Source organism: Aotus nancymaae, unplaced genomic scaffold (assembly GCF_030222135.1).
Source record: "Aotus nancymaae isolate 86718 unplaced genomic scaffold, 86718_ANA_hifiasm-v0.15.2.pri h1tg000032l_0, whole genome shotgun sequence".
In the NCBI taxonomy this organism is placed as follows: Eukaryota; Metazoa; Chordata; class Mammalia; order Primates; family Aotidae; genus Aotus; species Aotus nancymaae.
The window spans coordinates 15,960,295-15,987,029 of NW_026988445.1; the positions used below are offsets into that span (position 1 = coordinate 15,960,295).

The following is a 26,735-nucleotide window of genomic DNA, read 5'->3' on the forward strand; positions in this document are numbered from 1 at the left end:
CCAAGGCTGAAGAGGTGACAGTCTGGGCAGGAAGCGCCGAGGTCACTACCGACCCCGTAACCGAGAGTCCCCGTGTGCGTGAGCACGGCTGTGTGCCCACGTGTGCGCGCGCTCCAGCCGGGTCCCGGGGCAGCCACCTGTCACTCACGAGGGAAGGGGCGGCCTGCGGCGAAGCACGCCGAGACGGGGGAGCAGGCAGGCGGGCCGCACGGGGACCGAGGAGGGGGCGGCGCCCAGGCTCTCCCGGCGAGGCCCTCCCGGAGGAGCCCCGCGTGCTGCAGCCATGGAGACGCGGCAGTCCCCTCCCGCGGCCCGCGCCCCGGCCCCCGCAGCCGCCGCCGATTGGTCGCCCTTTGCTCCCTGACCCCCTCGCCGCCTCCGAGGCCGGCGCTTCCTGCTCGGGCACCGCGCGGCGCCGCCGGCCCGGGGCGGAGCTCGGGTGCCGAGTGCGCGCCGCCGCCGAGCAGTAGCCCCGCGCGGGAGGAGGAGCCGCCGCCGCGCCCTTCCCCTTCCTCCGCTCCTCCCCCGGCCCCCACCGCGCCCGCGGCCGGCCCAGGCAGCACTTGCGAGCAGCGGCGGCCCCGCCGGCGGCCGAGTTGGGAGAATGCGGCGGCGCTCGCGGATGCTGCTCTGCTTCGCCTTCCTGTGGGTGCTGGGCATCGCCTACTACATGTACTCGGGGGGCGGCTCCGCGCTGGCCGGGGGCGCGGGCGGCGGCGCCGGCAGGAAGGTGAGTGGAGCGCCCTGCCGCGGCCGGGCCCCTGCGCCCACCCTCGCCCCGCGCCCACCCTCGCCCCGCGCCCCTGCCCCTGCCTCCCGCCTGCTTCGCGCCGCTCCTGCCCTCCTCCGCCCGGACCTCGGCTCGCGCCGCCCGGCGCCGCCCGCCCCCGCCCGGGGCCTCCACGCCGAGTGCCCAGGGCCGGGGTGCACCCGGCCCCTCTGCTCACGCCGGGCCCCGAGAGGGCGGCCCCCGCAGTCTTTTTCATCCCTCAGCCCCCTCCCGTGGACGTCGCCCCTCTCTCTGCTCGTCGTAATTCGAGTCTGGTCCGGCCGCCGGGAGCCCCATCCCCTGCGGTTGGAAGTTTAGGGATGGGGGTGTTGGGAAACACAAAGGGGGTGGGGAGGAGAGAAGAGAGAGGCGACCGCCTTTCCAGCGCGTCATGTACAGCAGAGAGAGTCCAAGTTTCTTTTCAGCCCTTTGATACGAGCGGCTGCAAATTCTCGCCCCTTTCCCTCTGTCGCTCCGCGGGGGGTGGGTTCTGTGTTTCTGCCACCTTCTCTGCCTTTTACCTTTGGGGAGCAGGGGCGGCCACTCCCATGCCAAGTAAAGCCCCAGGGCCCGTGCGAGCCGGGGCAGTGCGCCCCTGCGCCCCGAGCGAGGCCAGTCTGGGCTGTTCCCTTGCGGCCCCCGCGTTACCTTCTGCCCAGCCGGGCCCCCGGCCCTCCCTCTCGAGCCGGACGTGGCCTCCTGCGCTTGCATTTTCCATCCCCACTCCCCGCTATGGGGAGAATCTCTCTTCTACGGATATGTTTTCAGCATGTTTTGGGGCCAAGTGATCCTGCTTTGGGGGCCGTGTGAGCTGCTCTGCAGTTCCGCGTCCTCGTCCCGCCTCCACGGACGGCCGGGCCCTGGGCATTCGGGAGGATGGTGAGCACCGGGAGGAGCCGGGACTGTGCGGTCCTGGGGCCGTGCGCCGGCCGGGAGAGCAGGGCATCGGGCTGTGGGCTGGAGCATAATAGCTGCGGGCGTTTGTAGTGTTATACTGGTTCCTCGGCTTTGAAAGCAGAGTTATCCCTTCCGAATTCCTGTAACCCTCATTACTGTGACATTTGGTGTCACCGCAAACCCAGGAAATTCTGAGTTAATGGAGATGGACCACGGGTGGTTGGGTTGGAACAAGAGAGTGGTATCCTGAAACAAGCCAGAGGGGACTAACTAGATGAACTGACTTCAGCTGTGAAGTCAAATCCCTGAAAGTCCACGCTGGGGTTTGACCGCTTCAGAGGTTTTCTCTTTGCTTCATTCATTCATTCATAGCTGAAGATGTTAGGTGGAATGGGTACCTTGTTTGGTTTCTGGTAAATTTCATGGATTTGTTTTATCTAGAGGGGTAGAAATGAAGCTGTCTTTGCACGTGCTGAATCGGCCTAGCTTGCTTCTGAGCTGACATTGTACTCTTAGCGCTTTGTGTAAAAAAAAAAAAAAAAAAAAAAAAAATTGTATAGGTAGTATACGTGAAGACTTGGTTTATTCTTGAACAGCAAAGAGCATGCAGCCAGCAAAAGCCATGCAGTCCTTTCAAAACTATAGTCGTGCCAAACTGGAATGATTTTTAAAACTTTACTTCTCAGTAAACTGTGCCTTGGCCACTCTGCATAGCCTGGTGTCCTGATAAGACCTGGCAAAGCTTTCTGCCTTTCATGTGAAGAAAACCAAACACATAAGCCACCCTTGGCGTTTCTCTTTCCTTAGTCTGCCACTTTCATTAGTACACGTGATTAGAAAGAGCAAGCGTGCTGTCTGCCTCCTGGAGGCTGATTCCTCACTCTGGTGGGCTTCAGTTGCTGAATGGTGTGAGGGGTCTTCCATGCAGAAGTCTTCAGACACTCCTGAAGTGTGTGTTCTTAGTTTAAAAAAAAAAATCCAAGAATTCCTTGTGGGCTGGTGGCAATACAGAAAGGTACAGGAAGAAAAAGTGGGGGAAATGAACAATTACACATAGATTGGTGATTTGGGATTCTATTCTTTCTGTCAACGAACCATAACATTTAATTCTAGTCCTTAGAATGTTCTAGTGATTTGTCGGTTGGGGAAGAGGTGTGTAAATGCAATAGCGTTTGAAATTGCAGTGGAAGACTCATTAACTTCGTGTGGTGGACCCCGGGTTAAAGAGAAGCCTTAAGATGGTTTCTGGAGGGAGTAAATAGAGCCCTGGTGTCTTGAATGCCTGATCTACAGGAAAATCATGTAGTCTTCTGTCCTCCCGAATTGTTTCCATGGATTTAGAGACTAGAAGCCTCTCTAAATTTAGTTCATTCTCATACCAAAAAAAAAGAAGTGGTGTGTTTGGCTTGTAAAGTATGGACATGAAAAAGAGAGCGGGCCATGCATGGAAAGGCAGGATTTAAATGCTAACTATAGTTTAAATTTTAGAGATAAGTGGATCTATGTGTTTTCTCCTGCTTTATACTGTTCAAGTCAGGGCTCTCATTCCGTATTTTGCCAATTTCTACACATCCTGACGTTTTTCGTAGGGTACCAGGCTGCAGTATTGTGCTTTAGGGATCGTCTGAGAGGAGTCCAACTAGGATTTCTGCTGCTTCAGCAGCCCGGCCCAGGCTTGTCATTGTGTGCCCTGCCTGTTAAGTAACTCATCACAGAACTGTTATTCTCCACTTGGCAAAACCTGGAGAGGCAGCTCACCTCAGATTGCAGGTTTAATAAACTAAACAGGAGGGAGTGCTGAAAACCAACCCGAGGCACTGCCGCACAACTCGGGACTCAACGCCCAGGCTCGGGACATGTATGTTCCAGCAGTTCATGCAAAATATTCTTTTAAATTACATCTCATTTACATTTGTGGCCATACCCCTTCCTCCCATATTTTGCTCTTTTCCCCTAAATTGATGATTTGCACTTCAAGGGTGCCTTTCCTTTGAGCTTCTTAAGTGCTTTAAAATTTTAATCATGTTAAGTCTCCCCTGGGCTTTGGTGTGTTGGCAGTGGATGGCGCAGCAGAAGAGAGGAAGGGATTTCTCTGGAAATGAAGCTGCCCGTGGGTGAAATGTGGCTGTTTAGGGTGGGAAGGGAGGGGTTTTCTCTCTGCTGTAAGAATGTGTGGAGCCTGAGACCCTTTGCCTGTGTGCCTGCGTGTTGGGAGGGAAGGGACAGTGTCAGTCGAGGGAAATGATCTGGAGCCCTGGGAGCCTGTCCACTTTGTACAGCAGCGTCACCCTTATCCCCTGAGCTAGCACGGGGGCTGTAGCCCTTGCCTGAGAGTCCAAGGGTGGAGGACTTTGGGTGGGATCTTCTAGGAAAGGGGGGTGGGCGGGGAGGCGGGCAGGTCCTTTCTTGGAACAGTGAAGGACCTCGAGAGGCTAGACCATGTGCTCATGGAGTGGAGCATTAGGGTGTAAAGTTGGAGAATTCACAACTAATTGTAACCGGCTTCAAATGCCAAGCTGACTTGTTGGTTCTTAATTTGGGAACCAGTCATGTTTTTGAGCTAGTGGTAGACGTTCAGATAAAGGGAAATGGCACAAATCCACTTATTTGCATTGAGTGAGACCTCGCTCTTTACCCCTTTGTGCTTAGTGACCTTCACTGATGCATTGAACCTCTCTGATCTCAGTTTCCTCATCTTTGCAGTGGGAATACTCATTCTTACCTCATGGCCTTGTTCGGAGAATTGAATACTATTAGTGGGTGCTGAATAACTGCTGTCTCTAAAAGAGGAAAATGAAAAAACAAAATATCCCCTTGAGACTATAGTGAAGGAGGAATCTTAAGTTCATAATTCTGATATACTTCTTGATTTCTGGAAAATTGTTGTCCCTTTTTGTCCCTCACCCCCACCTCCGAGATTGATCTGACTGGTTCGTTCTGGGTTTGGGCTATGAATCTTAAAGCTGTTAGAGATGGACTCTTTGGGAAGTTGTCCAGATACCATGCCAGCTCTCTTGTACCCAATTGTGGTGTCAGAATGGGGATCTCCGTAGCGGGAAGCCAGCAGGAATGTGAGTGGAGGACGCAGCTTGCCTTGGTGGTTAGAGAGTTAGAGTGTCGCTGGTGGGTGTGTCCCTGGGTGAGGGGTTCCTGTGGTGGGGTCCCAGGTTCTGGAGCTCCCCTGCTCTTCCTCTGCAGTCCTGCTCCTCTTGTTAGAAGGGCAGGGTGCTGTGATCACTGGAAGCATGCATGGCTGGAGGTCGAGCGTTGGGCCCCTACGTGGTTTCCTGGGTATCAGAAATCTGTGATCCTGTCTGGGTGAATGCAGAGGGTGCACCCGTACCACTCCCTGCCACCTATCGTCAGGCTGGAGTTTAAAGAAAGGCCACTTGAAATGAGTTTGAAGTTGACATAGGGAGGGCAGTGGCAGAGAAAACCACTCTGTAGCCAGATAATCTGACAATGGCACTGTAAAATAAACTTCTCTCTTTAAAGAAAATAAAGTTTCCCTGTTTTGGAGTCATGTTGTGGCTGCCTGCAGGTATGCAAACATAATGGAAACAAATTATGACTGCTAAACAGTGCAGAAGTAACGAGCTCAGTCCCTAGACCCTTGAGCGAAAATGAAAAAGCAGCTGCTGTACCCGGCACTGAGTGGGGTCAGCTTGCCCAGGCTCTGTTGGGCCTTGGGGATGGGGGACACCTGGGAAGCTTGTGAACGTTTTCTGAGGCTTCAGGCCCGCTGTAAGTTTCTCCCCCTAGCTCCTGTTTGGATGGGTGATGGGTGAGTGGTTGGTCTCCTATTTGGAACAGAGGAAGAGGTGGTCAGAAAAATGATGGGGAAGCGGGTAGGGGATATACCATTTTTGTTGCTGCTGCTCATATTTCTCAGGCCTTTGGGGAGAGGAAAGTCATTTTGGGAAGATGCTCATTTTAGTGTCAAAGCAGGCAAGGCCGCTGTCCTGCCTAACTTCTAGCAAGTCCAGAGGCAGTGGGCTTAGTGAAAGGAGCTGTGGTGGGGCGGGGGTGAGGCTGCCTGGGACAGAGACACAGGTGTAAGCAATGAGACTCTGGCTGAGATCCCGGGAAGGGAAGCTAGATATTCCTGGGAAAAGCCTGTGAAGTCTCCCAGAGCTTCCAGCAGACTTCATGTGATAAGAAAACATGCAAACCTGGCCAAGTGTACGCTCCCGTTTGGTTTTTGTGATTTTGTCCTTGAGAAGCCTGTTCCGGAAGCTCTGCATGGGTGATGCTGAGCCATACAAGTCAGAGGATATCCAGATTGGAAGCACACTGGCATAGCCATGCCACACACATGTAACAGTGAGGCACTTCCATGCTGATTGTTAAATATGCTCTGTCTTAAGACCCCCCGAATGCCCTCCAGTTCCTAGCTGCCCTTCTGCCCTGGTCTTTCCTCGGAATCTGTTTCCCATGTTCAGCAAAAAAGGGTTGAATCTTACCATCTGAAAGGCCACTTGGAGCCACTTCTGTGCCTGTGCCATGGTGAACATGCTGATTGCCACCCCTGTAAATGTGCCACTTGGATAGAAGGAGGTCTAGCCCCACTTCCATGATGGGAACAGTCCCTTTTCCCCTTGAGTAAGTCTTTGATTCTGTGTTATGTTGAGAGTCCTGGTTCCACCATTGTAGTCTTGAGGCCTTGCCTCTAGACTGCCTTATGGGTGAGGTGTGTTTAAGGAGGAGGGATGTCTTGGAACTTCCATATGCAAACCCTCCAGAATGGGTTCTGGGATAGGCTGGGCCTGGCGAGGAACTCTCCTCCCTGGAGAATTACATTGAATTTGTCAGCGTATGCTCACCAGTGATCACTCCTGTCTGTAGAGTGGAACTTGGCCTGGTTCTCTTAACAGTGTGAAGATGCCCTGACCGTGGCCCTGTGCTCAATCTTCATGATGAACCCAGTGTGGAGTTGCCAGGAATGCTGTCTTCAGTTTACCTGCCCAGTCCAGAAAGCCTCTCCCACCTTTCTCTATTGTAAACCATGGAAATAAAAGCGGCTCAAGGCACTAATCCATCTTCCTGGTGGGCCCCCACCTTTCTAGGGTTCCCTGCTCTAAGCAGGTAGCACCGTGTTCCTGCCTGGCCCTTGCCTCCTGCAGCAGAGGGTAAACACTGGCATTTTTGCACTTAGTCATGTCTACTAGCATGGGTCCCTGAAGCATGGGGTGTCTTATACGGATTAGGTTTCTTAGCATACTGAAATGTAGATGACAGTGATTCGTCAGGGCCGGATTTGGAGAAAAATGAAAACTGTCGCATAGAGTCTCACTTATGGGCTTACATTTAAAAAGCTTTCCCAGGCTATGGGAGTTATATGAGCCCCTTGTCTCACTGAGGCTGGCTGTCACAAAGAAGCAGTTGAGGGCTGGCTGCCTGGGGGCTGGGAAATGGGCCCATCACTCATGGCTCAGCCTGCCCTGGCTGGGCTGCTCACCCTGGTCACCTGTCCCTTCTGCCCCAGCCTTCGTGGGCTCCCCATGGAACAGGAGATGGAAGAAAAATGTCCTAGACCCTTCCTGCTGGCCACCTGGTCCTGCCCAGGACTGGCAGTTTCCTGTCCCTAACTCTTAGGGACAAGGAATGGCCAGGAAGGTTGAGGGTAGAGTTACTCTATTTCCAGAGTCCAGTTCAAGACACGCATTTGGGCAGGGACAAGGGCACTTTTGGGACAGTGGTTGCTCTAGTTCAGTTTCTCAACTCTGGCACCATTGACATTTTTGGCTGGATTTTTTTTTTTTGAGAGACAGGACTGTGGTCTGTCCCCCAGGCTGGAGCTCAGTGGTACAATCAAAGTTCACTGTAGCCTCAAACTCCTGGGCTCAAGTGATCATTTCACCTCAGCCTCCCGAATAGCTAGGACTGCAGGCATGTGCTGCCACACCAGGCTAATTTTTAAATTTTTAAATTTTTTGTAGGGGCAGGTTTGCACTATGTTGCCCAGGCTGAACTCCTGGGCTCAAGTGGTCCTCCTGCCTTGGCCTCCCAAAGCATTGGGATTCCAGGTGTGAGCCACTGCACTTGGCTGGATAATTCTTAGCAAGGCTGTCCTCTGCATTGGACAATGTGTAGCAGCTTCCTTAGCCTCTACCCACTCGATGCCAGTAGTTCCCCTGACCCTGATCCTGCCAAGTTGTAACAACCAAAAATGTCTGCAGACATTGCCAAGTGTCCTGGTGAGGGTGGGGAGGTGGGCAGAATTGCCCTTGATGGAGAAGCAATCCTTAGTCGGTTAACTTTGATTTCATTCCTTCTGCCTGAGCCTTTATGGTTAGACCTTCTTGGAATGGGACTGCCTTTCTGTGTGGTTTGGGGAGGACCCCTGTGGGAGGACTGATATATTCATACATTTTAATTTAAAAAATTTAATAAACACTTTCATAGCACCCATTGTGCATAGAAATAAAAGGGCTGCTTTTCATCTCAGCTCTTTTATTTCTCCTCGCGTACTGATAAAACTGAAGCACAGAAAGGTTCAGTGACTTTGCCAACATCACACGGCTTGCGGGTGGCAGACCCAGGGTTGTCTGGTGGAAGAGATCTCCTCAGGGCCTCTGGTGGCAGTGGGGTTTTTCTGCGACTCCTGGTTGAGGGTTTCTGCCAGCTGGCGGTGAACCTGGCATGCTCCTGCTCCTGGACCTCCCATGCCCCTTCCTTGCATTGGCACTGCCCTCGTACTACAGCCTCATTTGGAATGTTCCTGGAAGGCATCTTGGAGCAGATGCACACACGGTAATGCCCTGATAGTAGAGCTGATCTGTTTTGCTCGTTTCTTCATTTTTACATTTCACTCCATGGAATTTTTGTTTGTACCCTCCAGGCCTCTGCCTGTCCCGAAGGCAGCAATCCTCAGCTGCCCCTCTGGAAGAAGCAGAGATGAAAACAGGCTCTGGTTCTTTTCATTCATTCTTTCAATGAGTATCTCTTGAGCCCCTCCTATGTGCCAGGCACTGCTTGAGTGTTTGATAGTGCACCAGTGGTTGTAACAGACACGAAATCCTTGTGGTCGTGGAACTTTCATTCTAGTGGGGGGCTGTGGGGAGCCAGACAGTAGACATAAAGTCAGTTATGGAGTGTGCAGGAAGGTGCTGTGTGCTGTGGAAAAAATAGAGCAGTGTATGGGGATTAGGAATCAGGGCGGAAGGGTAGTTGCAGTATTAACATGGTGATCACGTAGGCTCATGGAGAAGGCAGGATTGGAGCTGAGACTCAGGTGAAGACGGGCCATTGTGGCTCCCTCTGAAGCAGAGGGAGCCCCTGGGTTCAGCTTTGTCCAGCCTCTTTTTCTGTGAACTCTACTCCTTGATTTCTTTTGCTAAATAAACGAGCCAATTTTCTTTCCTGAAGGATGTTGCCTTTGGTTGGCTAGTGGTGGAGTTTCCCTCCGTGCTGTGGACATACTGGTCACCTGTTCTCGTTCTGGTTTCCTGGAGGAGGTGTGCATGCATCCTGGTTAAAAGGTTGTGTGTACTCTCATAATCGCCTCCCTTACTACAGACCTGCAGCTGCTCGAGGCACCAGCAGTTTAATTTGCCGATCGGCTTCATAGAATATGCTTGTGGAACAATCTCATTTCTTGATTCCTGAGCTGACTTCTGTGAAGCGCCAAGTTGGATGGGGTAAGCCATTCATTGTTAGGTGCACTATTGAAGAACACCACACATTCCTAAAGTGCTTTCTGTGCACATTGCCATTTAACGAGAAATCCCTGGGTCCCCGTGCACTTTTTCCAGCACAGGATTTCCACTGTGATGTGATCTTTGGGAATTGCTGGGGGTGGGAGTGGGGGTTGTTGATTCATGTTGGCAGGAAACCAGGGGTCAGATGCCTGCTTGGTACCTGGGCTTTGGAGAAGGGGGTTTATTCTTGGCAGTGTGGGTGACATTGAGCTGTGATTGATAGTACACGTGGGGACAATAAAATGGAGATGTGACTTCATGGCCCACAGCCACTTAGGGAGGCAGAACTGTGGGAAATTGTAGCTGGTCCTGGTTCTCAAGGTGAGGGCATGCAGTGCTTTTTGTAGTGGCTAGCTTCTCATTTATGAGGGATCATTAGATGTTTTATGGGATTGGTGGGTACCAATCCCATAAAACCATTGGGATGATTAGGCACCGTGTGTCCAGTGTACTTCTGGATAAAACAACTGGAGCATTTACCTGGCAGCAAAAAGAGCAGGTAATTTTAGAGGCCTTCGCATTCAAGAGTGGCCCATCGAGGTTTCTTCCTTCCTGCGTCAGACACCGGCCCAGGGACTGAACTCTTTTCTTCCTGACAGGGCGCTGCCCTAGAAAAATGACGCACTTCAAATGAATGGTTTTTCTTTCTTAGCTAAATTGCCCTGTGAGATCTTGAGGAGCCAGTGTAAATTTAAGGCCTGTGTTTTGGAGATGCCCGTAAATTAAGTAGTCTGTTATCAGGATTTGGGTGAGTTTAGATGACTCTTGGGTAGGGGGATTTATATGGCTGTCCGGGATGGGGAGAGGCTTGGCCCAGTGTGAGATGCCTCCCAGTCTCATTGTCTTCCTCCTTCCTGCCTCTACGGCTTTCCCATTGACCTAGATGTTGAGCTTTTGCTCTGTGACCTTCGAAAGGCCTGCCCTGCCGCATGTTCCTTCCCCTCCCACCCTTGTCCTGCCCCATCCCCTGTGCCAGGGAGCTCACTTAATTTTCTTCTTGTCTCATTTTTGATCATCACTAATTTCCCCCGTGTCTGGAATACACCTTTTTCTTCAATTCTGAGAGGCCATTATTTGTCAAACATGCCATTATTTTGTGGGCCACTAGGAAAGAAAAAACCCTGTCCATTGAACTGCGACACAGTGGGTTCTTATCAGTTAGCATTCTTATTTTCCATTTATTGAAAGAGCTCTTTCAGACTGAGACATCAATTTTTCCATCTATCACTCTTGGGCGTAGATAGATACAAAGGAAAATATAAGTGAAATACATTGAGCAAAGTGTTCTAAAACTTTTTCAGAGTCCAGCCACTCTGAGTCACTTTTTGACTCAGATGTTAGTGCCTGTTTTCTTCAAACAGAGTCATCCACTGTGCCACCAGGAGCCTTGGTGATGTAGCATTTCCTAAGGAAAAAATCCATGAAAACACTAAGAGCCATTGGTTCTGGACTTTGAAGACAGCTCGGCAATGAAGTAGAGGTAGCCAGCTTTTGACTCTTCTGGGAATTTTGCCTAACTCCTCAATTCATCATCCATTCCTGTCCCACCATAATTTGGTTTTTAGGGATTAAGAGTGCTTGCTTCATTGTTGTTTCTGGGATTTTCTTCTAAATCATTGACATCTGTCCTGCAGATTTGGAAGACTGAGCATGGGCTGGTGATAATGCATCATGGACCTTGCTGGGCCGGCCCACAGCATCTGACGAAATCATTGTGAGCTGCCTTCCAATCGGGAGTGGCAGAGAAAAGGGCATCTTAGACTTGACCAATTACAGCCTTCCCTTTTCTCATGTGTCACATTGCAGTTGGTCCTTCATATCTGCGGGTTGCACATCTGCAGATTCAACCAACAATGGTTAAAAATATTTGGGAAAATGAAACAATAAAAAATAGCACTGTAACAATAAAAATAACACACATTTAAAAGCCCACACAGTATAACAACTATTTACATAGCATTTACATTGTATTAGGTATTATAAGTAATTTAGAGGTGATTTAAAGTAGAAGGGAGGGGGTATATGTTAGGTTATGTGCAAACTTTACACCATCTCATATGAGGGACTTGAGCGTCTGTGGATTTTGCTATCCTTGGTCAGGGCGAGTGGGGTTCTTGGAACCAGTGCCGAGGATACTGATGGAAGACTGTACTTACTTTTATAATACTCGGCTTCAAGCCTTCTATCGCTGATAAAGGAAACTGGTAAAATAACCCTCCTTTTAATGTGTAATGTGTATGTCTTCATCTGTTTACTCCTGATGCCTGGAATCCATATCAACAAAAGTACTTCTTCTGGTTTTTATTTTTGACAGATGAGCAGCTGATGAGTATGAACCCATTAGAAATGTTCTTGAGCTTTTTTGTGTGTGGATAGGATCTGGCTCTGTCACCCAGGCTGGAATGCAGTGGTGTGATCATGGCCACTGCAGTTTTGACCTCCTGGGTTCAAGCAATCCTCCTACCTCAGCCTCCCAAATAGCTGGGACCACAGGTGTATGCTGTCACACCCATTTAACTTTTTTGATTTTTTTTTTTTTTTTTTGGAGAGATGAGTTCTCACTATGTTGCCCAGACTGGTCTTGAACTCCTGGGCTCAAGTAATCTTCCTGCCTCACCCTCCCAAAGTGTTGGGTTTGCAGACACGAGCCACTGTGCCCAGCCTTGAGCATTTTCTATACACAGGTTACCAGGTTGAATGCTGGCATCTGCAGATACAGTCTGTCTTCCTTCAAAGAGCTTACAATCACTGAACAAATCAACATATTTTGAGAGGGAGACTTTGATTTAAAATGAGGGGTAAGTTGAACAAGGACTGGATAAGAAAATGAAATTAAGACATTCCTGTTTTATTAGTGGTTATATTCAAAAATCCTTATTTTTTGAAGAACAGTACAAACTGTGGATACAGTGTATCATATTTAGGGGGAAATCATGGAAGGAGTCAGTTGTGCTGTTGAAGTTGACGAGTGGGTTCATGGAGTTCATTCTACTGTTTTATTTTTGTGTATTTTTGAAAAGTTCATTTAAAAAATTTAAAAAGATACTTACTGATGTATGCAGCACAAATTAATGAAGTAGCTGCAAACTAGGATTTTTTTAAAAGCAAGTCTAAGGGTATCTGACTGCATTAGTCCAGAATGCTTCGGTCTCACACCTCTTCTATAGTTTGGGATATTCCACAGTGATTCTTTTCATAGGGAGCTTCAGAGGTCACATTAGATCCTGACTTAGTACCTGTGTCACCTGGGAAACATTCTTAAATTGGTTGCTGTTTCTTCTGTGAGGAGTATCTACATTCTTTGGAAATTGCTAATCCTGGTGCAGTCTCTGGTGGAGGATGAGCTCAGGTGGTCTGTGAGATCACTTCTGCCTAAGCAGACTGCCCTGTGGCCCAGAGACCCTGTTAGCCACCAGAGTTCACTGTAGCTATTTTGTTTTATTTTATTTTTATTTTTATTTTTAGAGACAGGGTCTCACCCTGTTGCCCAGGCTGGAGTATAGTGACATGATCATGATCGTAGCTCACTGCAGCCTCAATCTCTTGGGCTCAAGTGGTTCTCCACTTCAGCCTCCCAAGTAGCTGGGACAACAGGTGTGAGCCACTGCACCCAGCCAGATGTTTTATTATCTTGACTACACCCTTCTCATTCAGGCATCCCTTTATGTTCAATCTTTCTACCAGATTTTTCATTCATGTTAGGCAGCTTTGCTTGTGGTTATAAGCTATCCATCAGGAGCTGTGGATGACTTGGGAAGCTGAGTGGGAGACCTTTAATAAATATGTGTTAGTCCTTTTCCTTCTCCCACCAAGATATTAATGCTAAAGACTATTTTACATGGTCTTTGTAAATGAGAAATTTTGGCAAATTATGATACTGTGTATCTTCTGTAAGGTGTAATTCCTGGTACTTCAAATTTCTATCAGCCCTGTCTTTGAGATGTCTGAAATGCTTTAGAGCCATTGCTCATTTATCTTGCTTTTCAGCATGCCTTGGAGAATGTCAGGAACAGCTTTTCTTCCCACATTCACACACAGTTTCTGATGGACCCAAAGGTTATTAGCCTGCCCTACGGGTCACGCAGTAGCGAAGTTGGGACTGGAATTTCAATGATCCTCCACACTGCCTGAAATACAGCTCTGGAGAAAGTCAGCCCTGGCCGTCCTGGACTTAGTGCTATAGACCCTGAAACATCAAGTTACAAATAGCAGGTTTCCCTCTTGCTGATGCAGAGCTGCAGCTTCAGGCTTGGAAGGTGCTGATTACTAGGGCTGGTGATCATCTACTAAAGCTTCATTGAAACTGCTGACATGGATGACCGAGAAGCAGAGAGCTGGGAGGAGAATGTAATTCAAGTCTGGGTTCTTGGGTGGTCTGAGCTCAAGGCCTGAGGCTGGCCATCATGAAAGGAGCGTAACTGTGGCTGTCCAGGCCTCATAAGTGGGCTCATGGAGGCAGGCAGGGGCTCATGAGGAATGTCTCCACGCAGAGGACTGCTGAAGCTCGGCCTCCGTCTGTGCTTCAGTAACTTAGGAGCCCACACATTCTTATGCGTCAAGTAATCTGGGTCACTCAGCATTTGCCTAGGAAGATATGAATTGGGTGTCCTTTGTTTCAGAAAGAAAAGAAATAGAGGTAAAGTTTCCCCTCTTCCTGGTAATAAATGTGACTTGGTGTATGTCATAATTGCAGTGGTATTTGTACCTAACACATAGATTTTATTTCAGAGTACTTTTCTCCCTAACTGGCAGTGGAGAGTGTGTGGAGTCATTTTCCTTGTACTGGCCCCTGAAGGGTATTTTTGATGATCTAATAAGGCTCTAATTTTTTTTATTCCACTGTGGAAAAGTACTGACATCATTATCAAATGTGCTATGGTTGTTTGGAAGCAAAGCTCTCATCAGCCGTGTGAGTTTCTAGTTTAGGTTACTGTGGAGAAGGGAGGCCTCGGTGGAAGACTGCTGCGTGTTCAGAGTTGGAACTTTCTGCAGAAATTCAAGTTCTGCTCACCTAGGGCACAGGCCCTGACAACTTGCCCTGTGCACGATGCAGTATGATCTCCAAGCAGTGGGGGCTCTGACCACTTGCCATTTAGGTCCTGGTGCCGGGGGAAAGGTCTGGTGTCAGTGGGTTGCCAGGGTGACTCCATTAATCCATCCTCGGGGCTTTGGAAACAGTTTTGCCTGTTTCTGGCTCTAGCCTTGTTTGACAGCAGAAGCCCAGGAGACTTGTGCATGGGAGCTCTTGGTGACAGCGAGCTCTGGGTGTCTTTCTGGGGCTGCTGTGACATGGCAGAGAGGATGCCTGGCACAGGGGCCACTGGCCTGGGCTCTGGAGCCAGACTCTGGGTGTGAATTCTGGCTTCTCCAGTTATCTCTGTGGTCTCAGGCAAGTCACTTAACCCTTTAGTGCCTCAGTTTCCCCATTCACCTATCGTCAGATTGTTCAGTGATGAGTAAATCAGTTTATGTAAAATGCTAGGAATGGTGCCTGGTACATAGGTAGTAAGTGCTTAAAAGTGTTAACTGCTGTTGCTAATGTTAACTGTCACTTTAGAAGTGGGAAGGTGTTGACACGAGCTCTTGGGAGGCTGCAAGCAGTGTGCTCTCAGGCCACGTGTGACACGTCGCAGGCATTCACGAGCCCCAGGCTTCTGTTCCCCAGCCAGAGCCAGCCTCCTCCGCCAGGTTTGACGTGAACCAACCTACTTTCCTAGAAAGCGCCTCCAGCCTCCGCAGACCATGCCTGAGACTGTCTTTCCTAGGTAGGTGGGTTGTCTCGGAAGGAGTGTGAGGATAAAAGGGCTCCTCTAGCCCTTTGCTCCTTCTGCAAGTGGGGAATCCGAGCCCCAGACAGCGTGAGGAAGCTGGTCAGAGTCCCGCAGCCAGATGGTGTGAGGACCGACTGGCCCCTGGGGGTCTGCAAGTAGCTTAGGGCCAGAGTCCTTTCCCCATCCAGTGTTCAGTGGCCAGGAGATTATTCCCCAATTCCACCCTTAATCTTTTGCAACTTGTCTTTGAAAAATTATACTGGGATATGGTTTTTAAGTATGTGCTGTTTAATTAATTTTTTAATACGCTAATTGGCAATTGGATTTTTCAGCATCTTGAGCTGTTACTATCTGAATATGGCGTGTTATTTAAAAACTTTTCCGCAAGGTTTTAACTAGTAAACGTTCTTTCATTAGTTCAGTTTCTGGCTTGCTTTTGAAACTGTAGGTGAGTGACAAGAAGACGACAAATTAATAATTGTGGCAATGCAACAAAGCCCCCCCTGTGAGGGCTGAGGACTAGTTCTGTCAACTAGCAGAGTGTTCATGCGGCTTTGCTGATGGCTCTAATTAAGACAACTCACAACTGGATTGCAGATCAATAGATACACTCTGTGATGATCGTAAGGAGGAATAACCTGTGTAAAACCCAGATGTTTGGTCTTGATAACCATGACAAGGAAGGATGGCAGAGTGATTGGGAGCCTGGGCTGTCATGTTAGACCTGGTTCAGATCCTGCTGTTTCTACAGAGTAGCTGTGGGACATTGGCTTGCATTCCCTCACCTGAAACTGGGAGTCAGTGAACTGGTGGAGATGATGCTGATGAGCTAAGTGAGGGCGTTTGTGCTTACTCTCCCTTCCCGCAGGTACTTCTGGGGCGGGTCTGGCTCGGCTTCTCTGACCCAGCAGGGGGCTTTCTTGGGGCAGACACGCAGGTCAGTGGTGGCATCGGGTGTGCATTGTTGGACTAGGGGTGTCAATCGGGTGCAGAGGCCCCTGGCGAGGCAGGCTTTTCCTTCCTTCTCTGGTCATCTCCCTCCTTTGGGCCATGCGGAATTGCCTTCGGCCTGGGAAGGTCTCTGTTTCTTTGTATAAGGTGAAGCTGTGGTGCTGAATGATGCAAGTGTCACGTTTGGGTTACATTTTTTAAGGTTTTCTAATTGGTCAAAGTGCAGTGTAAGTTCCCAGGGGCACCGTAGAACAAAGCAGGGCTAATGGATTAATGGATGTGATTGAGTGAGCTGATAGGAGGTGATTTCATGGGTGTCTGGCTTTAAGCCCTGCCTTGCCTTTGCAGTTCCACAGCCATTCAGGCTGGTCATCTCTTCCTAGGGCTCTGGAGCTGCCATTCCTCCTGCAGTGGGCTCTCCTTGTCCCTACTTCCTCAGTGCTGAGCCGAGGAAAGTACCTTTTATCATTTCTGTATTATTTATTTGTTCCAGGAAGGGAGTGTAGTGACTCATAGGAGAGGGAGGCCTTACCTCCAACCTCTGTACACATATAAATTGTAGACAAAGCGTAGGAGCCCAACCATTGCCCCTGCTCATACAAAGTCATCTGCATGGAACATACACACCAAAGTGCTAGTTAGGCAACTGGGATGATAGAGCAGGGGATCCAGGCTGATACATCAGGGGGGCTTGCAGAGGAAATAGGGGATCCAGGATGATAGCGCAGGGCAGCTGTGGATGGAGCAGCGCAGCTGGATAATGGAGCAGGGAGCCAGGATGATGGAATAAGCAGCCAGGATGATGGACAGGGAGCTGGGATGATGAAGCCAGGAAGCTGGGATGATGGAGCAGAGCAGCTGGGATGATGAAGCAGGAAGCTGGGATGAAAGAGCGTGGAGCTGGAATGATAGTGCTTGGCAGTTAAGATGATAGAGTAGGCAGCTGGGATGACGGACAGGGAAGCGGAGATGATGGAGCAGGGAACCAGGGTGATGGAGCAGGCAGCCGGGTGATGGAGCAGGCAGCCGGGATGATGGAGTTGGGCAGTCGAGATGATGGAGCTGGGCAGTCGGGATGATGGAGCAGGCAGCTGTGATGATAGAGTAGGCAGCCAGGATGGAGCAGGGAGTGGGATGATGGAGCAGGGAACCAGGATGATGGAGCAGGGGGCCCAATGATGGGACAAGCAGCCAGGCTGATAGAACAGAGGAAATGATCTGAGAGACAACTTTGAAAGGTCACCTGCGCCCCCCTCCCGGATGCTTGCAGTATGTTAAAATGTTTGAAGATTTAGAATCCTCATTTTAAGGCATCGATCTTTCCTTCAGAAAGCTGTCCTTGATGTTAATTGGTGCCCAGAGAGCAAGGAGATGTCAGCACTGAGCATTTAGTTTCTTCAGAGGAATGACAGTAGAGCTGTCTGTGTCCTCTGACCTGCATGCAAGCTGAAGGAAGTGGAGGAGAAGCTGGAGCCATGGACAGGCCTCAGCTCATCTCCACCAGCACCCTGATGTTGGCATCCATGCCTGTGTATTTCCAGAAATGCTCCCACTCTGTGTGTCACTTTGGACACCCTAGATTTCCCTAATCTGCCCAGAGTCTCCATGTAATTTTTAATTTGATCCCCTGTGTCCCACTGGACTGTAAGTGTCTTGAGGCCAGCACAGGCTTGACCCCTCCCTGCTGCCTTCCTTCCTCCCACAGCAGGGAGGCAATGGGGAGCCAGGCAAACATGTGCCCAGGGATGTACATTCTGGAAGCAGGGTTGGTTGGGGTTGGCCACGCCAATATCAGAGAGTGTGAGGTGGGGCTCCATGAGGGATGGGTTCTCATTGGGAAGGGCCAAGGAGGGGACCTATGGGCGAGGCCTGGTGACCAGAATGATCCAGCCATGAAGCTGTGGCAGAGGGCTGTCCAGGCATGGAGAAGATCCTGGGGCCAGAATGAACTTGGCATGTCTGGGCAACCAAAGGAGGAGGGCAGGCTGGTGAATGGGTTGTGAGGTTAGCAAGGCAGCTGGGGCATGGCAAGCATTTAGGATCTTGTTTTGTCTGCCTTGGCACTTCCTGCGTCTGCTGGATGAGGGAGATGAGGCTGAGACTGGTGGGCTCAGATGAGAATGGCTGAGAGCTGGGGTCGTGGAGGGCCTGCCATGTGGGGACCATGCCGCACAGGTTCAGGGCATCCCTGGTCCCTGCTCTCCCTCCTATTCTCCTTCGGCTGTTCGCCTGCTAGGTGACCCAGCTATGGGCTACCAAGCCCTTTTGCCCTTTTGTGCTGGGATCTTCACGCTGAGTCTCTCACTGCTAACGGGCTGTGGCTTGGCAGCATCCTTGGGAGTAGACATCATTTCAGGGTGCAAGTCTGGCTTTTTAATCCCTGGTGCAGGGTGAACATGGGATTAGGGGAGACTAGAGTGCCTGCTTTTTTTGTCCAGAAATGCTCCATTGCTCTTGCTGCTGAACAGACCCCAGCTGTATGTGTAAGTTAAAATCCTTGTGCCCTAAAGGTGGAGGTGCCATTTCACCCCTGAGGAGTGGAGAAAGATTGTGCAGGGATGCTGAGGTGTAGGAGAGAGCTGATGAGGAATAGAATGATAATTGTTTTTAAGTAATCTCGTTTCTTCTGGCTCTCTTTAGCAAAGTTTTTTTTTTTTTTTTCCCATTATTAATCCTCCTTTCACCACTGTGGATGGCAGATGTACTGAACAGGAGTAACTGAAACATACCCTGACAGTGACCCTGTGGGGCTGACGCACCTGAACGTGTGCTTGGAGTTTTGAGCTAAGGAATCCGGGAGTGGCCCATCTGAAGATTTATTCCTTGTTTATGAGGAACGAATCTGAGTCCCTATCCTGTCCTGTGGAACAGGGGACGTACAGATGAGCGAGGCCTTTTGTTTTGGGTTAAAGGAAGGTTGCCACGTGGAGGTTGTTAGAGGATGCTAGGTGGAAATGCTGTTTGTAAATTGCATGCTTCTTGCAAGCAGTTGCAGCTCTCCTGCCCAGTCCACTGCCACTGGGCCGTCCCTGTGTGCAGGTTTCCCACTTGTAAACCCTTGTGTCTCATTTGCTGGCTCTGGGTCTCCTTCAGCTTCTTGAATCTGGTACGGTCCCCGTAGAAGTTAATTAGGGGTCTGGCATGATCCGATTCATCATTGGAAAATGGTTCTGAATGTAGATGGTAATGTCTCAGATTGCCTAGGTTGAAGTGGTCTGGGGCTTTCTACCTGTTTAGGGAAGATGCAGGATTAGGCACCTGAGCTTCTTTTATTCATTACATTTTGGATCTTCTGGAGCTCCTGACTGGCTATCTTAATGCTCTGTGCCTTAGCCAACCACTTATTAAACTGTATTGATACGCCATTGACTTCTGGTGTAGACGTTGGGGGTGAAGGGTGTTTGACAGATGGACGGAGATGGATTTGTTTGTGAAATGTTGGGGAAACCCAAGGCAATACCTGGAGCCCAGAAGGGTGGGCACACTGTGTGTTCACAGCTCCACAGCTCCATGTGTCCCTATGGTGATTGGACACTGCCTGCTGACTTGCCCAGTTAAGGAAGGAACTCAGGTTCCACCAGAAATGTGCTGAGAGATTTCCGTCCACCTTCATGGAATTCACAGAACAAATGACAAGGTTATAATCCATTGCTAGGTATTCGTAGGGTGCCAGAGGTGAAACAGAAAATTTTGCTGTCACTTATTTGGTGAGTTTGTAGGTAGAGAAGAATACGAGCTCCTGGAGGGATGGAGTCTGGAGGCATTTCTACAAGAGTTGAGAAAGCGTGGGTGACGGTGGCTAGGGATACAGCATGTTGCTCAGCTCTGGGCTGAGAAGTGGTTAGTTCAGCCTGAAGAGCTAGCAGAGCACCTCCTGGTCATTCTCCCAGCCCTTTATCTGGTGAGGTAGGGCGTGGAGGGAGTTGCGGTGAGTGGAAAGATGCCGAGGTCAAGGGAATAGAGGGAGAGCAAGATAAGAGATGGCCCCTCTGCGAGAACTGTCTGCATTTCTCACTGTTTGAAGATTGATGCTTTCTCCATTTTACAGTTTTTAGGGGGATGCTCTTACTGACAAAGGAGGAAAACAGCTATAAAATGAGCAGTTTATTTTTCCCCGTGTGTTAAGAGAATTTATTTTCCTTTTCATTCTTCCTTCTTCCTCCTTGGCTCACTCCTGTTTAGGACGTAACTTTTGTGGAAATGAGGATTTTGCTGCAGCCTGAATCTCCTGGGCTGGATCTCTTGGAGCAATTAATAAGTTGTTATTCATGTGTTTGGGGTGCAGCCCCTTGTACTCAGCAGTGCACCTGCCATGCCGCTTGTGCTACTGGGGGCCACTGAAAGTGCTCTAGAAAGTCGGTGTGGGCAGTGCTGAGCTTTGGAGTCTTTGAGCGGCTCAGGTCTCTGCCCTGCTACTTACATGCGTGCCCTTAGACAAGTACCTTTCTGTGATGTTTCTGTTACTCCTCTGTGAGATGGAGTTCATCACAGGGCTTACTGCATGAAGCTGTCACAAGGGTTCAAGGAGATGCCGCCTGGTGAGCATTTACCCGACACCCAGGCACGTAGGGAGAAAGAGCTCAGGAAAGTGTGTGTGTGGGGGGTCTTATCCCATCCCAGGGAGGGAGGCATGTCACCTGGGAAGGTCCTGGCTGGAGCTGAGTTCTACCCCTTGATGCAGCAGGCTCCAAGCCAGCGTTTGGAACTGCCCCTTCAAAACCAGTGTCCCGCTAGGGAAGGGGCTTGGTCTGTTGGGGCATGCTTAGTTTCTGTATTTTAAGAGCTCCTTCATCTGATGACCGTGCTAATTACTGAACTTCACAAATGAAATATGTGCAGGGTGAAGGAATGTGCCTGTTGATTGCACTCAAATTATTGCCTTAAAATTGATTCTTCTGCTGTCCTCCCCTCTCCCCATCTTAATTGGTTTTCCTTGCCACTTGTCTTTCTTCCCTTTACTCCCTGGTAACTGCTGGCCTGCACTGTTACCCAGCGGTTCTCAAACTGGCTGCACGTTAGGAACACCTGGGGAAATCTCTGAGCTATAGATGCCTGGGACCCACCCTAGGCCAGTTCAGTCAGAACGTCTGGCTGTGGGGCCCAAGTGTGTTTTAGAAAAAGCTCCCCACGTGCGTTGACAGTCTCCATCTTTTGGGCGTAACTGCTTTGGGCCACGGAGCCCTTGAATATCCGTTTGGACCTTTTGAGCTTCTTTTGGAATACTTGGGTGCTTGCTTTAATATACAGAGTTAAATATTGATGGGCATATAATGAAATGCCTACTGGATTACTGGATGATGCTTTTAACTATGACTACTTATTCTGGAAGCCCTGAGAACAATAAAAACAACGAACAGCAGGTATTAAATGACAGTTTAGAACAGAAGAAAAATGCAAGTTTTTTTACAGGCGGATGGAGGCGGATGGGGGTATTCAATAGTTGAGCAGTCCTGGATTCTGTTTTTCCATGTGATTTGTATCACTCTCCCCCCTTGATGTTTTTGCTTTATTTAACAATTTTTGGGATAAAAGAACATGTAACTTAAAGTTTACTGTCTTAAGCATTTTCAGGTGTACAGTTTTATAGTGTAGTCATGTTGCTGTGAAACTTTTTCAGAGTTTTGAGAACTTTTTCATCTTGCAGATCTGGAACTCTGTATCTGTTAAACAGTAACTCCCGTTCTCCCCACCCCTCATTCTGCCTCTATGCATTTGACGACTCTAGGTGCTTCCTGTAAGTGGAATCTTGTCATATTTGTCTTTTGTGATTGGCTTGTTTTCACTAGCATAATGTCTTCCAGATTCATCCCTGTTGTCATGTGTGACAGGGTTTTCTTTTTTTTTTAATTAATTTTTATTGAGGTGAAATTCATGCAACATAAAATTAGCCGTTTTAAAGTATACAATTCAGTGGCATTTAGTACACTTGTGCAGCTCCCACTTCCATCTAGTTTAAAAACATTTTCATCCAAATAGAAACCCTGTGCCCATTAGGTAGTTATTCCTCATTTCCTCATCTCCCCAGTCCCCGGCAGCCACCAGTGTACTTTCTGTCTCATGGATTATCTGTTTCAGATGTTTCATATAAATTGACTCAAGCAGTGTGTCTTTTAGTGTCTGACTTCTTTCACTTGCCATAGTTTTTGAGGTTCATTCAGGTAGTAGCGTGTATCAACTCTTCACTTCTCCCCCCACCAACATTTTTTTCTTATGGTAAAATATATATAACAAAACTTAACCATTTTAATCATTTCTTTTTCTTTTTTTTTTTTTTTTTTGAGATGGAGTCTTGCTCTGTGGCCCAGGCTGGAGTGCAATGGTGTGATCTTGGCTCACTGCAACTTCTGCTCCTGGCTTCAAGCAATTCTTCTGCCTCAGCCTCCTGAGTAGCTGGGACTACAGGTGCCCACCACCATGCCCAGCTAGGTTTTTTTTTTTCTTTTTCTTTTTGTTGTTGTTTGTTTGTTTTTTGTATTTGTAGTAGAGATGGGGTTTCACCATGTTGGCCAGGCTGGTCTTGAACTCCTGACCTCAGGTGATCTGCCCACCTCAGCCTTCCAAAGTGCTGGGATTACAAGTGTGAGCCACAGTGCCTGTAACCATTTCTGAGTGAACAGTTCAGTGACATTGTGTTCACATTGTTATGGGTCCATTACCATCCATCTTTAGAACTCTTTTCATGTAGCAAAACTGATTCTCTGTACCCCAAAAAACAGTAACTGTCCATTCTCCCTCCCTGCAGCCATTGGCTACCACCGTTCTACCTTCTGTCTCTGTGAATTTGACTATTTTAGGTAGCTCATGTAAGTGGAGTCATTCAGTATTTATCCTTTTGATGTGGCTTATTTCACTTAGCATAATATCCGCAAGGTGTATCCATGTAGCATGTGATGGAATTTCCTTTGTTTTGAAAGCTGAGTAATATTTTACTCTATGGACATACAGTGTTGTGTTTATACATGAAGCTGTTAACACGTGCAGCACATTTGCTGTTTATGCTACTATGAACACAGGTGTGCACATTTCCCTTTGAGACCCTGCTTCTCATTCTTTTGGGAGTAAACCCAGTGGAACTGCTGGATCATATGGTAGTTCTGTTTTTTACTATCCTGAGAAACCTCCATACTGTTTTCCACAGTGACTATACCATTTTACATTCCCATCAACTGTACCCAAGGGTTCTGGTTTCTCCACGTCCTCACCAATACTTATATTCTGTTGTTCGATAGTAGCCATACTAACAGATATGAAGTGGTATCTTGTGGTTTTGATTATCATTTTTTTTTTTTTTTTGATGAGGGAAGGTTTGACCCCATATGTGTGTCTGTCACTAAGATAGAATGAATGTAATTTCCAAGGAAAAACAGTCCCAGGCCACCTCTTCTGGATCATGTCCCAACAGATTGGAAGTGCTGGGACCTTTCTGTGATTGAAGGACCCTGATATTTGTTGTCAAACTGCCTGATAGTCCTTTATCTTCTGCGGGGAAATAAACATAACTGTGTCTTTCAGTCTGAACTGCGGTGGGTGGTGAGACGAAGCATGAGCCTGCTGCCCCTCCCCAGCCTCTGCACATGCCGTGTGAAGGTGGGGGACCTGCTGCCCCTCTCCAGCCTCTGCACATGCCGTGTGAAGGTGGGGAGACCTGCTGCCCCTCCCCAGCCTCTGCACATGCCGTGTGAAGGTGGGGAGACCTGCTGCCCCTCCCCAGCCTCTGCACATGCCGTGTGAAGGTGGGGAGACCTGCTGCCCCTCCCCAGCCTCTGCACATGCCGTGTGAAGGCGGGAGACCTGCTGCCCCTCCCCAGCCTCTGCACATGCCGTGTGAAGGTGGGGAGACCTGCTGCCCCTCCCCAGCCTCTGCACATGCCGTGTGAAGGCGGGAGACCTGCTGCCCCTCCCCAGCCTCTGCACATGCCGTGTGAAGGCGGGAGACCTGCTGCCCCTCCCCAGCCTCTGCACATGCCGTGTGAAGGTGGGGAGACCTGCTGCCCCTCCCCAGCCTCTGCACATGCCGTGTGAAGGCGGGAGACCTGCTGCCCCTCCCCAGCCTCTGCACATGCCGTGTGAAGGTGGGGAGACCTGCTGCCCCTCCCCAGCCTCTGCACATGCCGTGTGAAGGTGGGGGACCTGCTGGCAGAGCCGGTGTCCTGCTGTCTCTGTAGTTAACTCTTAGGGAGAAGTAACGGTTGTGTGTGCTGAGGTGGAGAATGGGAAGGGAAGCAGGGGTGGAGAACAGATGCTTCTAAGGTTCCCAGAGTTCTTGGACTCAATTTTCCTGTTGGCAAATAAACGGGTCAGAACTTAGGAATGTGGCAATTAGGTTGATCCAGGAAGTTGAAGTTTTATATCTGTGTTTTTCTGTGCAGTTGTATATGTGTAACACGTTTACAGAAATAGTTGAAACTTATTGATTATTTTCTTCAGAAGATATTATTTTCCAGTGTGTAAATCACAGGTAATCAAATATGGGTTAAAGTAAGAGAGAGACCCTTGGGCTATTTCAGACTGAGCTTTGAGAGAAAGAATGATCATGAGTCTAAGGCATCACTCTTGGTTTTATAGGTTTGGAAACTCAATGTTATTAATTCCATCTAGGAGTTATCAATGGGGTTCGCATACGTCAGAATTGTAAGATACTGCTAACTAAGAATGACAGTTCGTTAATTGATGAGAACCGTGCCTCTCTGAGAAAGCCCTCACTCCTGGGGGGGTATACTCAGCAAACCTTTTCTGTTGGCCTATTTCCATTCTATCTGCCTATTTCCATCTGTCTGTGGAAGCTTGATGAATAGGCCTTCCTTGTTCTGGGGATCTTTCTGTGTATAGAATCAATACCCTTTCCCTAGGGTAGTGATGGAGATTCATTTTTCAAAAATCCCATTGTGCAATTTATTAAATTATTGTTTCAGCTCCAGACTCTGTGCTCTGTTCTGTGGTGTTAGAGCTGGGAATGCACATCCCAGGTGCTTTGCCAGTGGCTTCTGGGCTGCCTCCATCAGGAAGGGGCCGTAGAGGCGCCAGCAAGATGGGAGGCAGAGAAGGGTCTTCGGTCCTTCCTGTTGGCTTCCTATTGCCCCAGCTGCCGCTGTTGAATTCAGTTTACAGTTATCCCAGCATTGGCTAGCCAGCCTCATTGCCCACACTCCTTGCAGATTTCACCACCCCTCCAGGGAGGTCTCTACCTCGAGGGCCCTTCCCCTGGGCTTCTAAGGTTAAGTCTAACCCCTCATTCCTAGGGATGACTCTTTCCTGCCCTTGCTATTTCCCTGATATCTAGAGTTACCTGGTTACTGACTTTCTACCCAGTTAAGAATTTATATTAAAGCCCTTCTGTTCAAAAAGCTTGTGTAGCTTCTGCATTCTAATTGGATCCTAACTAATACATCTGACTTCAACATTCTTTAGTAATAGGTCAGCAAAATGATTTCATGATAGAAATATTATATTTAATTGCATTACAGTTCACCTTCCTTTAGTTTTTTTTTTTTGGCACTGATCTTTCTGATTTTAGTTAGGCTTTTCTGTGTGATTCAAGACGTACCTCGTCTCATTAGCTACTTTCTAAATCATCATACTGAGTTATTTCCTGGAAAGATCACCACAGATGGCTGATGTCATTCATTTTGTTGGCTCTTTTTGACTTTATTTTTAGAGGGTGACATTTCTTTTATTTTTGTTTTATTTTTATTTTATTTTTTTTGAGACAGAGTCTTGCATGATCTCACTGCAACTTCTGCCTCTGGGGTTCAAGCGATTCTTCTGCCTCAGCCTCCTGAGTAGCTGGGATTACGGGCACGTGCCACCATGCCTGGCTAATTTTTGTAGTTTTAGTAGAGATGGGGTTTCACTATGTTGCCCAGGCTGGTCCTGAACTTCTGACCTCAGGTGATCCACCCACCTCTGCCTCACAAAGTTTTGCTGGGATTACAGGTGTGAGCCACCACACCTGGCCAAGGGTGACATTTCTAAACCTCATCTCTCAATCCTGTGTCCATTATTCAGTATTCCTTCAACTTGTAGATTATGGCTACTACATGTTTAAGCAACATATAGCTCTAAAAAGATTTGAGGCAGCTTATAAGAAAAAGTATGTATATTATATGTAAACACAGATTCCACTAAAATAAGAGTTTAAAAATCTAGGATCAAATTTAGAGGTAGAGGAGATGGGGAATAAAAAGATGAAGGGAAAAAGAAGTGGATGGAGAATTAAAGAATGAAGGAGAATTAACACTGAGCATCCCCCTTGAGCTGGATCCTGGCCAGGTGCTTGCCATCTGTGTTTAGTTTAATGCCCAGCATAATCCTGCGTGGTAGGTATACTACACCCATTTATAGGTCAAAGAGCTGGCCAGCTGCACTCCAGTCCCCGTACACTTTTCAGCATACCTCTGTTGACACCAGGTCAAGGGGAGCTCCTTCAGCCGAACGTGCAGTTGTTTCTTGGTAGCCAAAGCAAGAAAGGAAGTGTGCTGGGTTGCATAGTTCTCATCTGATAATGCAATGAAACATTTCCTTGGGAGAGAGAAACATTTTCTTAGCCTTCAAGCTTGGTAAGAATCTAGTGGATATTAACTTAAAGGTCATTGAACGTGGCAATAGTGACCATGGGGGGAGGGGGAAGAAATAACAGAAACCAAATGC

The 26,735-nt window shown here is 48.7% G+C and overlaps 1 protein-coding gene across 3 annotated transcripts in view; it reads left to right on the forward strand.

Annotated features, from left to right (window-relative positions):
- Nucleotides 1-604: 604 nt before the first annotated feature.
- The window catches only part of GALNT2 (polypeptide N-acetylgalactosaminyltransferase 2), a 213,996-nt gene continuing 187,865 nt past the window's right edge, over nt 605-26,735 (forward strand). Inside the window, exon 1 of one of the 3 annotated variants that reach the window (XM_021677187.2) lies at nt 605-730. In XM_021677187.2, the coding sequence (XP_021532862.1) occupies nt 605-730 (126 nt within the window). Of the gene's footprint in view, nt 731-3,749; nt 3,777-8,263; nt 8,420-26,735 lie in introns of those variants that run through there. The other 2 variants (XM_012459853.2, XM_064383580.1) reach the window with 2 other exon arrangements.